This window comes from Mus pahari, chromosome 8 (assembly GCF_900095145.1).
Source record: "Mus pahari chromosome 8, PAHARI_EIJ_v1.1, whole genome shotgun sequence".
NCBI lineage: Eukaryota > Metazoa > Chordata > Mammalia > Rodentia > Muridae > Mus > Mus pahari.
Genome location: NC_034597.1, coordinates 90,281,175 through 90,295,461, shown reverse-complemented (window position 1 = coordinate 90,295,461; position 14,287 = coordinate 90,281,175). Strand labels below are relative to the sequence as shown.

Here is a 14,287-nt window from a genome sequence, read left to right as displayed (position 1 = left end):
GTCAGGCGAGACCAGCCTTATCACTACAACACATAAGAGAACATGTTCCCTGATCCTCTAAAGAAAACAACTGCACGAACGCTTCAGTTGCTTCTCTTGCCACTCTTCATAGCTCAGAACACACTCCATGATCTGCTCACAGGCTGGTCTACAAGGGAAAGGCCATTGCTTTGGGTTTAAAAACTAAACAGATGTAATGCATAGCTTCCCACAAGCTAAAAAAAAAATGTATAGCTAAAAAAGACTTAAGACGGAGTCGTGGAAGAAAGGACAGGAAACGCTGCAACTTCTCAGCTTACATTTTCACCCAGAAGTCAGTGGTTGACATACTTGGTGCATCTCCCCCTACACAAACCCCCTTCACAGAACACACTTCTACCTACAAACCTCTGCTGAATGAAAGCAAGGCCCCAGGGCACTCGAATCTACCCAAACAACTGCTTTCTCCAAGGAACTCATTCTCAGGATTGCTGATCGCCAGAGGGAGAAAGGCCTGGTCCATTCAGAAGTTTCTGAACCTCAGATAGGAGATGCCAAACAAAGATTCCTGCTGGAAACAGCACAGGAATGAAGTAAGCTGAGCTGGCACCTTTATGGTTGAACACTGGCTTACCACAAGAGGCATCTGATAGATCTTCAAAATAAACTATCTTCACCTGACTTGGCTAGAAAATATCTCTAGGCTTCACTACTCAAGAAAGCATTGTGCTGGAAGCTGGCAAAATCCAAATGAAGAGCTTTGAAGGCAGACACCTGACAGTGACCTCTCTGCGTGTCTCTCTGTCTCTGTCTCTCTGTGTCTCTCTCTGTATGCGTGTGCCTGTCTCTTTATCTCTGGGTGTGTCTCTCTTTTTCTCTGTCTCTGTGTTTCTCTCTGTCACTCTGTCTCTCCATCTCTCTCTCTCTCTCACTCACACACACACACACACACACACACACACAGAGGCAAAATCATCTGACTAGGAAGGCTCTTTGACTGGGTCAACATCAGCTTCCTGGTTTGGACCTTATATCTGAGATGTCTCACTGAGGGACATTGGGTACTAGAGAGGCCCTCTTCATACGTTCTATAAACCTACATTTATTTCAAAGTACACAATTATCAACTAAAAACATTTACCTATGTACTTAAGTTTCCTAGGGCTATCACAACAAATATGAACACCTCGTGGCTTAAAGCAATAGAAATGAACTTATTTGTTGTCTTGATGTTCTGAGGCAGGAGTCCAGCATGGGTCAGTTAGGAAACTCTCGCTTCCTGTGAAGTCTCTGCCAATCTTCCAAGGCCCTTAAGGATGTTGGAAGCTCATTAGCCATCTCTGGTCTTCTTTGGGTTGTGGTGCTCCACCTCAATCTCATTTTCATATGGTATGCTACCTCTATGTTTATCTTCTCACAATCATCATTCTTTAGCGACACTTCTCAGATTAAGGGGCCCACTCTACCCTGAGATGATCTCATCTTGACCAATCACATCTGTAAAACTCATACCTAAAATACAGACACATTCTGGAGTACTGGAGCTTAGAACTTCCGCATGTCTTCAGGACAGGAACAATGCCCCTTCAACCTGTAGGCCTACTCCACCAAAGACTAAATTCTAGAACCTGTTAAATTCTACAATGAAAACATGGTTCGTTACTTCTTTAACAAACTCTTTTATGTCCTATATGCATCAGTCACTGTGTTGGGTCCGGTGAAGATCAATCTCAGTACTATGGACAATCTGGCCTGGGTTACTCAATATTCTTGTTCAAATCCCAAACACCCTGGCCTCTTCCCTAAGGAGCTCCTTAAGGAACATCTCAGTGTCACTCTGCTGGGTGTTAATCTAGTGTAGTGCTCTGTCACACACTCACCTTGAGGTACCTTCTTGCTCATCTGCTAATTGATCTGTGTGACTCTCCCTCCCTGACATGGAAGTCAGAGTCCATACAACTCTCTTACAACACTCCATCCTAGAAAAATACTCAGCCCAACAGGCCCCCGATCATCTGCTCAAAGAAAGGACATCCATGCCTTGAAGATTCGCTTATCAAACTCTTGGTTATGCCTTTCACCCCTCTTGCCAGCCCCTCTCCAGATAGACGCTGGGGTTCTACCGCACATGTTCTGTGACAACCACAGTGACAAATCTCAGCAGCAGATGAGGCACCATTTTTGCTTCAAAGCAATTGGGCTTAGCCCGTTCTGTTGCTGACGTCACTCTTGCACACCCATAGCCCAGTGAAAGTGCTCACTGCATTGTGCTTAGGAAAGCATTCTATTTAATACAGAGGAAATACATTCCGTCTTGGCCTCTAAAGATAAAATCCAAACTGGAGAGAATTTTTGATGCTTGAAATAGAAATACTTGGAGAGGGTTTGGGGCTTAAAAATAAAATGCATTTGTGCTTGCATCTAATCATACAATCTTAAAACTGAATAAACCCAACAGTAGCCAACAACAACAAACACCACAATTCAAGCATTCCAGATTCTTGGGGTGTGTTTGAGATCAAAGGCTAATTTCATTTAAAATGCCTGTAATTGATCCAAGAAATGAAAGTTCAAAATCAAAAAATTAAACTATCTAAGAATAACTCAGGTCACTGGAAATGATAGCGTAACTCAATACAATTCATACATCTATTATTGTAGAGGTTGCTTTATAAGTCGTTTTCATATAAAGCGTATTTATTTTACTAAACTGATCGTTTCCTTCTGGAAAGACTTCAGGGACACATTCCTTTAATGTTATTCTTTGAATAATTGGAAGAATATAAAATTTTATATGTGTGAGAGAGAGTGTGAGTGTGTGTGTGTGTGTGTGTGTGTGTGTATGCATGTGTGTGTGAGATGGGATTTTTACCTAACCAAATTTAAGACAGTACAAATTACAGGTCAGCTCCATATTCATGATAGATCTAGGCTAGAGGCAACTTGGTTAGAGAGAGAAAGCATCAATACTGGAACCAGTGGCCCTGAGAACTTTGTATGCATTTCTAATTTTCAAAGAAATCTCAACACTTCACTCCCTTGCTCTCAGACAGAATATTTTCCAATAAGAAATACTTGGCCAAAGTTTGCCCTGTTAAGGTTTTAATGAACTTTTGATATCTCCAATAAACCAAGGAACTGTGGCATAGCTATCTGTGGTTACCCAGGCCATTAGCCACAGATGTAAATTCATGAAAGGCAAAAAATAAATAAATAAATAAATAAATAAAAGATTATTATAAGAGCATTGAATAACCCATAGATAATTAGTTTGGTTTTCCATTCCAGTTATTATATGCAGTACTTGAGATGTTTTTTACTGTTTTATGATTTCTGTCAGCAGATTTCTTTTTATTGCTTTTAGCTTAATTACGTGGTAGGGGATAGGTGTATATGAATACAAACACCCTCAGAGTCTAGATGAGGGTGTCAGATCCCTTGGAGCTGGCGTTAACAGGTGATTGTGAACCACCTGTCATGGGCACTGGGAACTGAATGGAGGACCTTTAACCCTTAAGGAGCCCTGTGCCCTTAACTGCTGGACCATTTCTCTAGCCTACCAGTATTGATTGATGAGGCTCCTTAAATCACCTTGAAAATTCTTCATCAATTTTATTTTATTATAAGTTTTTCCAAAGGTATTTATTGGCTCATGTTATCATTAGTGTCCACAGTGTCTTAAACGTCTAAATAACTACATGGTAAAAGTGTATAGTATTTCTTAATACTTAAAAAAAAAATCTTCAATTTAAAGTTAGGCTGAGGCTTAGAATGCTTGCCTAGAAAGTGAAAGGCCCTTGGTTCTATCCCTAGCACCACAGAACATAATCGGAACAGAAAAAGGTAGGAGGCCCCTGAGAAGCCCATGCTTCTTTCCACGATGTGACCCTGACCCAGAAGTAGAGACACTGTACATCAACAGGAAACACGACACACCATCAGACGGCTGGCGGGCCTTGATTATCCCGCAGACACGCTTATGAACCGCATGAGCCACAGAAACACAACGGCCCGGGAGCGCCTGATACTGTGGGGAGCTGCTGTGGTCGGCAGAAAACGTGGCATGCAGGGTAGAGTTGCCGGAAGAACGGAAGCAGCTCCCGAGCAACCTGGGGCAAGAGAGAAGGAGGGAAAGGCTACCCAGACTCTGAAGCATCGAAACCAACAAAGTCAGACAAGTTAAAACAACAGCTTCTGGACAGAAGGAAGTGTTGAAGGGCATCTAAAAAGATGGTTGTCCGGGCAGACTCCCCGGAGCTCCCGGGGACTGGACCACCAACCAAAGATGGAGGGACCCATGGCTCCAGCCGCATACGTGGCATAGGATGGCCTTGTTGGACATCAGGGGGAGGAGACACCCTTGGGGCTGAGGATGTTCGATGCCCCAGGGTAGGGGAATGCCAGGGCAGGAAGTCTGTAGCGGGTAGGCAGGTAGGGGGGCACCTCATGGGGGGTGGGGGGCAAGGAGGGGATGGGATAGAGGGTTTCCGAAGGGGAAACCTGGAAAGGGGAAAACACTTGAAATGTAAATAAAGAAAATATCAAGAAAAGAAAAGAAAAGAAAAGAAAGGAATCTAGAAACAACAACAACAAAGAGGATTGTCACTCCTTTAAAATTAACAGTAACTGTAGATGAAGAAGCCTACTTTAGACACTTTCTTATATTATTTCAAAGACAGTTTTAAACTGATAGCACCCCAAAGGCCTCTCTGCCAGGTGTTTCGAACTATATCACACTTTATACTGTATGACAATGCGAGAGTGATACAACACTGCACCCAAAAATATGTCCAGCTGTCATTTGCTGATTAAAAAAAAATAAAATGAAAAGGAAGAGAACTAGTTTGGAAGGTAATGCATTACTTACCAAACCTGCTATTGGGGTAGACAATCTATTGATCTTCTTAACGACGCCAGGTTTGAGCTTATTAATCAAGCTGAAAGCAAATAAACAAATAACACAGGCAATTACAAAGATGTCACTGTGGTAAGAGTGTTCTCTGAAATAGTCTCAAAAATTCTGAAGAACACAGCTCTGATCCCAAATGTGTCGTTCTGAGCCAGAGGCCCATGAGAAAACAAACAACTGAAAAAAAAACAAACAAAAAAATAAGTCAAAACAAAGAACTTCTCTGGACAAAAGGGTGGGAGGGTTCTTTGGATCACACTTCTTCTAAATCCAAAGCCCACTTCTTCAGAAGTAGTTTCACATGTATTAAACAGAGGCACAATTTGGTTCCATTTCAACACGCAGTATTAAAAAAAAAAACCCTCATCCCAATTCCCTTCACTTGGCCCTAGGAATACTTTTTTCCCTATTCATAATTCTCAACGGGATTTTTTTTGTTTTCTCATCTGGGTCCTTGTTTTGAAAGATGGCCTCCAACCCACACCGTTTCACATGCAAAGGGCGCGCTGAGGAACTCAACCAAATAATTGACTATTTCTTACTGGTAACTCATTCGTGCCCGTGACGGATTGCTTTGTTACCAGAGTAGAATGACTGGGTGGAAGTTAAATGTACCAGAACTCCTTCACATTACCCTGGAATCTAATCCTGAGCACATTTCAGTTAATATGACAAACACTGCAAAAATATCTATGTCTCTGTCCACCAGAGCATTAGAAACGTCTCTACACAACAAAGCAATAGAAAAGAAACTCCTCTTTGACAAGCACGCTGATGATATGATTCTGCTTCTAAATCTGGACTAGTATGCATTCATTCTTTTTATTCACTAATACAATGCCAGACAGCACAATAATTTAATACTACAATGTTTTCCCATTAATGCAAGCTTGGGTAATTAATCATTAATTGCTGTCACAGAGCAGTATTTTGAAAGTGAAAAAAAAATTCTATTTAACAATTCATCCCCCAAACAAGCAATTCTTTACTCCATGATGAGGTCTAATAGCAAAGCAGAGAAGGAAATGGAAATAAAATCATCTACTTCCCTGGTATCGCCTTTGCAATGGACACTTCTTGTGGAAGGGTAGGGGTGGGGGTGTCTTATGGAATGTCACTCCTCCTACATTCCAGAGATTTCTATATACATTCGAGTATGCTAAGAATAAGAATAAGAATTAAAAAAAAAAAAAAAAAAAAAGACAAAAAGTCTCAACTTAATAGCCTTCAGAATGTTGTTCAACAGGATTCAGAATTACGGAACACTGGCTCATGAAGATTGAGCCTGGCAAACAAAAGTTGCTTTTCTGTTTTCATAGCCTGTTCACACAAAGATCTGTAGACAACTTAGTTACAGCTACAACTACCCCCTTGGCTTTGGGACTGGGTGTCTGGGAATGGAACTCAAGGCCTCAAGTGCTCTAGTTGAGAACTTTACTCTGGAGCTATGCCGCAGGCCCAGACCCTCAGCTTTAAGTCAGCCCCTCAGCTGGGACTCTGTGAGTCCTCACTTCTGAAGTGTGCACTGAAAGCCTTTTAAGAAGCTCCTTTTCTTCTCTGACCACACCACTTCCCTTCATTCAACTACTGAGGAGCTAGAAAATAATTAAGCAGATTAATAACAAATGGCAACTGTATATTAATCCCTCAAGTTTCCCCCTCTTGACTGACTGCTTCCGTAACCCTGGTATTTCTGCATTTCTATGACTGTCGGCAGTGCCTAGAAAAGCTAATACATGATGCATTGCTTGACAACAACACAATTCTGACATAGTCGTTCAAACAATCTCTTACGGTTAGTTATTCACCACTCCCTTGACAGTGGTAATTTTTTTTAGTGTAGTGTTTTCCTTAGACTGTAATCTTTCAATGACATAACTTTGAAGCCAATATGAACAGGAGTCACATAGCGTCTCAGGAAAGGCTGAGCAGCGTTGTCCTTTCAGAGGGAAGGGTCATAAACTCCTGCCTCACCCACTGAGTCACTGGTGACCTGGTCTCTGTTTACACACTGACACGACTTATAACTTTTGACATATAGTATCAGTAATTTCAATTCAGTTTCTGGAATGAATAATCAGATTACTGTCAACGAACAAAGGGACAGGGTAAATAAACGGCAAAGACAGATACCTTGTGGTAAATTAACCAACTCCTCCCCCATCGGCAGATCTGGCCTGAGAGATGACTTAGAGAGGACATATACGCAATGGATTAGCCTCCCCTTTCCAGTCCTCAGCCTTCTTGTACGTGTGCAAACACGGAACTACCCACAAGGAAAAATCCAGCACTCTGGAGAGTACACACTCACTCTCGAAAACTCTGAGTCACTGGAGGAAAATGTTCTTTTATTTGCTCCATCACAAGGCTCACAGTTATAAACACTAGGCTAAGGAGGAAATGAGCATACAGTTGTGACAAATACCGAGCATGCAAATCACTTGGTAAGTTATGAATTATAATTCTCAACCAAGAATTCTGAGGATATTCTCTTGCAAGGATTAAAAAAAAAATGTTTTGTGAGATCTAAAAATAATTCCATGAATTTAAGCACACTTAATGGAATACAGGCAGGGTCTCAAGTTAAAGGAAATTCAAGTACCATGTATGGAAACACTCTCTTTTACAAACAGAAATGCTTTGCATAGTATGTGGTCTTGAATTTCACATGTGGACTTTCTAAAGGGACACTGACTTCAGGTCACTGGCTCTGAAGCAAGAATCAGATTACAGGATAAACTCCCAGATGCTGCCATGGCCTGTGTTCTTGGCCTGCAACCCTCTGTTCCATCCCTCCAGCCCCGAGTAGAATTATATCTTTATCCCTCTCAAGCCTTCCCTTCTATGGGGAAACAAACATAATTACTGCTTGCTTAGCACACCAGAAGGTTGTTCTTTTGGGAGGATTAAAACTAGAGCACAAAATAACTTGGGGTACTCTCACAGTTACCACAATAATTTTCTCAGCTTCTCCACTGCTATGGTCTGAGTGTTTGTGACTCTCCTAAAACTCCCATGGTTCAAGTAGAGGGCAGGGCCCTATGGGAGGTGGCAAGATCATGACTCTGCACCTCCTGAATGCAACTAGTGCCTTCAGTCAATAGGCCTTGCCCTTCTACCGTGGGAAGTTGTGGTGACAAAGTATCATTGACAAGATGTGAACGTATAAAGGAAGTGGACCCTTACCGGACACCCAATCTGCAACCGCCTTGAACTTGGACTTCCTAGGCCCCGGCACTGAGAAATAACTTCCTGCTATATGCAAACTACTCATGCTCTGGTAGTTGCTACTGTAGCCCAAATGGACTAAGTTCTGTGGCAAGATGCCTACATTTCCTCCTTCATCCCTTGCTATTGTCTATCCCTCCCCGCCCCCACCCTACCCCCACCCCCACACGCACACCAAGTACTGTCCTTAGAACTACATTAGAACACTGGTTCCTTTCACAGACCTTTCTCTCTTTGAATATATCCTGACTTCCCTACTTAGGTGTGACACACGGAAAGCCATCTATAAAACTGAACATGGCTCAGACACGAAAGGTTTTAAGAACCTGAATTGACACTTTATTGTTGGCTAATCTTTGAAAAAGAAAAAATATAGTTCTATCAAACTTCATTTTCCCCCTTGATCAGAAAGTTCTTTATCCAAAACAAAATTCTGGGATATCGTTTTTACTTCCTGTCTTCAAAGATTTAAAAAAAAAAAATGGAAAGTTACTCATGGAAGAACGAACATATTGATACACGGAAGGACTTGGTGACCTATGGGTTATCTTATTAGCCATCCACTCAAGCACATTTCTCACATTAGTTGTTACAGTTTGTACCAATGTTGTTCTAACGGCAAAGATGCAGATGTGTATCTTTTACATCACTTTCATGAGTAGGTCTATTGTTTTTAATTTTTATGATTATTTTGAGACAAGGTTCCATGTAGCTCACACAGACTGGCCTCAAACTTGCTCTGCACACCCATGGGTGACTTCTCTCTTCTGAGTCCCTGATTTGTCAGCCCACCTGGATTAAGCAGTACAGGGCACTGAACTCAGACACTCGTGCAGAAAAGATGAGCACTCTATTCATTAAACTATTTCTCCATCCCACATTTTGTTTTAAAAGGGCACAGTAAAGAAACCTAACAGAAGACACTAATATCTTTTTGTTGCTTGCTTGACTGATTGTCACTGATAGAGTATTGTTTTATTTGCTTACTTTTATTCCAGACAGGAATTCTGCTCATTAGACACTTGAAAGCTTACCAAAGACAGCCCTAGGCAGGGCTCTGCCACAGAACAAGCCCTGCCTATGAGTGATTAGAGCAAAACCCTGAAAATCCATCTGGTATATATATATATGTGTGTGTGTGTGTGTGTGTGTGTGTGTATTTGGTTCCTGTAACATTTTCAAAATCTGTGTCTTCTTTAAAGAAGTAAATTTGGAAAAAAGAAAAGAAAAGAAAAGAAAAGAAAAGAAAAGAAAAGAAAAGAAAAGAAAAAGAAAATCACTTTGCTTCAATGCTATAAATTTTTTTTTAACCAACAATACCAATTCTGTGTGTTCTCTGTTCCAGGTTCATCAAACTGTATTGTTCTCTCCTGAATTGTTAAAGTTGATCTGAAGAGTAGACCATCAAATACAGTCACATGGCCTAGTTATTTTCAGGAGGTGTCAAGATTATAAGTCAATAGCTTCCTCTATGTTCATATTTTGAAATAAAAGCACATCAAGTAGATAGTTACCACATTCTCGTGGGTAAGATAACTAGCATTTGTCATCTAAAATTTAGATAACAAATAAAAGCATTTGGTATTAAACTTGACTGCATTAGTGTATTCAAGCATAAGTGATTTTTTAAAAAAGCTATGCTTAACTTTAATGAAAATAAAAACATTAACAATAAAAACATTAACATAACATGGTGGGTAACCATGTAGAAGAACAGCAAGTCAAAAACCAATGTAGGTATCATTTCTCCACAATGGCACTTGTACTGAGCCTCGTCAGTAGGCTTGAAACCTGTTAGAGTCCAGGAAACAGCTAAATCATGTAACTTGCATGTAATGTATACGTTTTCAGGGCTCACCATTTGGTATAACCAATATGGGGGAGGGTACTCTCAGCAGTCCTTAATTGCCTGGAGCCCCTTGCTAGGGTCCACACCCTGTGAGGTCTCCCTTTCTCCATGTTAGCATATCTATTATGTCATCCTTGTTTACGGCTGTCTAGTTTAGGCAGGAATGCTGGTGAGACTTCAGGGGTGTGGCTTTCCTGACATTTCTAGGAGATGCAATCTCACAACAGACTTCCTGTTCCTCTGCTGAGTTATATTTATCTATTTAAGAACAGCCAAGGATATATATAACAACAATTAAAGAAAACAGGCCATGAATTTGAGGGAGAACAAGAAGGAATAACTGGGAGTGGGTGGAAGGGGAAAAGGAAAAGGAGGAAATGATAAAAAATAAAAACTAAAAAATAAAAAATAAAAAATAAAAAACCTTGAAATTAAAGTGTTACAAGAGCAAAGCTTAGGGACCTGACCGCAGATTCTTCCAATTCTGAACAGTCTCATGGATTACAGGCTAGTGGACTGAACACCAGGAATTCCTACACCCTACCAGAACAAATAACATTTAGACACAGACCCCACAAAGAAAACTCATGAATCACATACCTTTTACTCATAACACAGAAAGAAAGAAGAAGAAAAAAAAAATCTGTGTAAGAGACAACTGACAGGTTAAGCTTCATTAAAATTCAAAGTGTTCGCTCTCCAAAAGATGTTGACAGGGGAGTGAAAGACAGAATGAGAGAAAAATATGTTCAAGAGGCATACCTGTTGGACTGTTAACTAAAATTAATAAAGAATTCTCAAAACTCATCAAGTTTAAACAAAACAAGCCACTGATAGAAAATAGAAACAAAGACCTTAACAGTTCCATCGATAAGATGCACAGAAAATAACTATGAAAAAAAAAAAAATCCACAAGATAATGTCATCAGGGAACCAGAAACTGGAAAACAGCAATACTACTACACACCTACTAACCTCTAGGAAAGGCCAAAATCAGCACCCTGGCACCACCAAAGGTTGGCAAGGACATGGAGCAACAGGAAGGCCATTCGCTGTTGATGGCAGAGGAAGCAGTGGGACACTCTGGAAGACAGTGTGCTAGATTCTTGTGGAACTAAACACATGAGCAGCAGGAACAGTCCTCAGTGTTTGCCCAATCGGTTGAAAGTGTGTGGCCACACGGATGCTTATAGAACACGTGGATGTTTATGGAAGTCTTTTGCTGTTGTTTTGAGTCTTGGTTTCTCTTCTGTATCCCTGGATGCCCTGAAACTCCCTCTGTAGACCAGGCTGACATTGGAGAAAAGTCTCATTCATAGTTACGACAACTTTAAACCATCATGATATTAGGTAAACTGGGCTAAATATACTGACCCACTCATAAAAATGGGATAACATTTGCTCCAAAACCAACATGAGCTATAAGGCAATGTAAAGATATGGAAGCAAATTAGAGTCATACTAGTAACTGAAAGAAGCCAGTCTGAAAGGGGTCTATATTGTACTACTAGATGACTCGGGAGTTAAGAGCACTGACTACTCTTTCAGGAGTCCTGAGTTCAATTCCTAGCAACCACATGGTGGTTCATAACTATATGTAACAGGATCCGATGCATAAAATAAACAAATCTTTTAAAAAAAAAAAAAGGGTTTATATTGTACTATTATTGTATAACAAAATATATAAAATTATATAATATATATATTATAACATACAATATATTATTGTGTTATAATATATGCATATATTTTGTGTCTATTATATATAATGTTATATATACTTAATATATTATTGTGTTATATAATGCATTGTAAAAATACTATATTATTAATAACATTAAATTATAGAAATGTAATATATTATATAACATTCAGGAAAAGGTGAAACTATGAAAAAAATCTATGGTATGGGGAGAGAAGGATGATTCGAAAAGAACAATAAGAACAATTTTTACCAATTTTATGGTTCAGGTATTTGTTCTTAGTATTTTCTATGATGAGAAGGTTTTAAAATGTTGTCCTTCCTCTACCTGTAGTCAAACTCCAAAAAAGAAGGGTTACTGGGAAAATATTCTCTATGTGATAAATGAATTAATTGTGTTAATAAAATAGCACATAGTTCTTTGATAGGTGCCGCACAGTTGTTTCTCTGAGACTTGTCTAAGTTTCTATCCGAGGGTTCACTTTCAGCTATAGAGCTTGATGCTACAATACAGACATCCTCTTGCTCTTAGCACTAGGGCTCAGATCCAGGGTCTCGTGCACTCAAGCTTAAGGTCATGATTTCCCACTGACCTGTGCCTCTGAGATAGAGCCATCATTTTAACAATGTGTTACATTATTTACTACTTTCAACAACAGCAGCAAAAGGATCACGTGGTACTCCAATTCTCACTAATGAAGGTAGAGGTGTTATCATTTACAAAAAACCATTTTCTCATTTGTCAAGACTTTGGTCACATTCTTGGCTCATTTGTTTACTGAAAATTTCAAACTGTCTAGCATATCCCAGAGTTATAGCTAGCTGCTTTTTTTAAAAATCACTTTGTTACATGCTCATCCTTATATAGAGCAAGGATTTTAAGTGACTCACAGTGAACCATTTACCCACATGCCACAAACTGACTGGTTGACCTCATCTTCTCTTACTCTCAGGTCTTCTAACAAAAATTCTTATACATAAGATTATATTGCTGAACTTTTATTTTATCTATTTACTATGCATATTATTAAAAGCAAGCCATACTTTTAAAGTATTGTACTTAGTTGGTTTTGTCATGTGTTCTAATATTAAGACAGGCAATATCAATATTTTATTAATAGAATTTTTCCTATTCTTGCCTGTTTATTATTCTATGTAAGTGCTAAAATAATGACAAGTATTGGAAAAGTCTGGTTTGATTTTGTGAGAGTGATATAATTTGAAAGGGAAATTATTTCCCTATCGATATACACTTTGGGCTTACTGGTCTGCTAATGGGCTATACAATGCAATAATTATAATCCTGGGAGCGTTGGTTTGACCACTGAACTAATTCCTCAATGGATTCTTAACATGATGACATTGTCAGGAAGTGATGACAAGTAGGAGGTGTGGTCTAACCTATACCAATGTATCTGGTTCCCTGCTCCGTTTACTCTGTGCTTGGCACTCTGGACAGGACCAGGAAATAAGCAGTCCCTCCCTCCCTCTTGCTGCTAGGAAACCTTAGCTTAGCACAGACAACCTTGGATGGGAAGCCATGAAGCACTGAGCCAAAGGAGGCAATTGTTTCTTTCCAGTTGCTTTTTCTTGGGGACTTGTCACACAATGAGAAGCCAAAACTACAAAGTAATTGAAGAATGTTGGCCTCTAGAGAAAGTTCCTCATCACAGCAGGTGGTATTGACCTGGGGAGTCGCTTGTGAGTCATTTCCTCCTTTATAAATTCATGACCAGAAACAGCAAGGAAAAAAAACCACCTTTTCCATCCCACCAAAACCTGTGGTCCTCCTCAGGCCCACTGTATGGATGTCTTAGGGATTCCCCAATCCCTGGCCTCTGTAGAAGTCCCCGACTCTAGCAAACACTTGTTTTCTATAAACATTAGTGACAAGCGACATAGTTCTCTATGTTGTCCACTGCATTAAAAGTCATTCTCCCTCTGCTAAGAGTAGTATCTGTATAACTATCTTATTCTTATTCTAGTGAATGAATCTTTCAAGACTGGACCATTTGGACAGGAAGAGCATTCCAGAGGAAATATAAATACCACCAGGCCTCCCACGGCAACAGGTAAACATTTCACTCCAGTTTTCTAAGCAACAACAAAGGACACTGGGGTCGGGGGTAAAACCTGGGAACACTGTGAGAAACTTCTCAGTGATGTGAACCATGTGCTCACCAAGGCATAAACTCAGAAGTTGTATGCATGGCCAACGGTGGCAGAGCGGAAACTTGGGACCATTCCAAAGAGGGGAACTATGGACTGACTAACCAGCGACACACCCAGTGAGACTATCTTCAAACAAACCTTCTTACTTCACAGAGGAAGAAAGAATGTTTTCCTCAGATGACTTCCAAGACTGCCACCACAAGATGAGTCACTGGGAGACTGCTAACTGATAGCAGTACCTAGATGCTGTGTGTTCAGAACACAGAAATAAGTATGCCAGAGCCAGAGCAAATGGCGGCTGTAGATATTTATGTAGTGACAACTTTTTCTACAAATTTTAATATATGTAGTCTAGTAGTCCTTAGGAATACTAACCAACACTAAAGAAACGAGAGTGTATGTATAGATACCATGGATAAGACTCAAGAAGCTAGCTGGGCGTGGTGGC

The 14,287-nt window shown here is 40.1% G+C and overlaps 1 protein-coding gene across 15 annotated transcripts in view; it reads right to left on the bottom strand.

Moving 5' to 3' along the window:
• Lmo7 (LIM domain 7) overlaps positions 1–14,287 on the bottom strand; it is a 202,100-nt gene that overhangs the window by 115,807 nt on the left and 72,006 nt on the right. For all 15 annotated transcript variants that reach the window (XM_029541827.1, XM_021203121.2, XM_029541820.1 and 12 more), the window contains exon 3: positions 4,847–4,916. In XM_029541827.1, the coding sequence (XP_029397687.1) occupies positions 4,847–4,916 (70 nt within the window). The remainder of the gene's footprint in view (positions 1–4,846; positions 4,917–14,287) is intronic.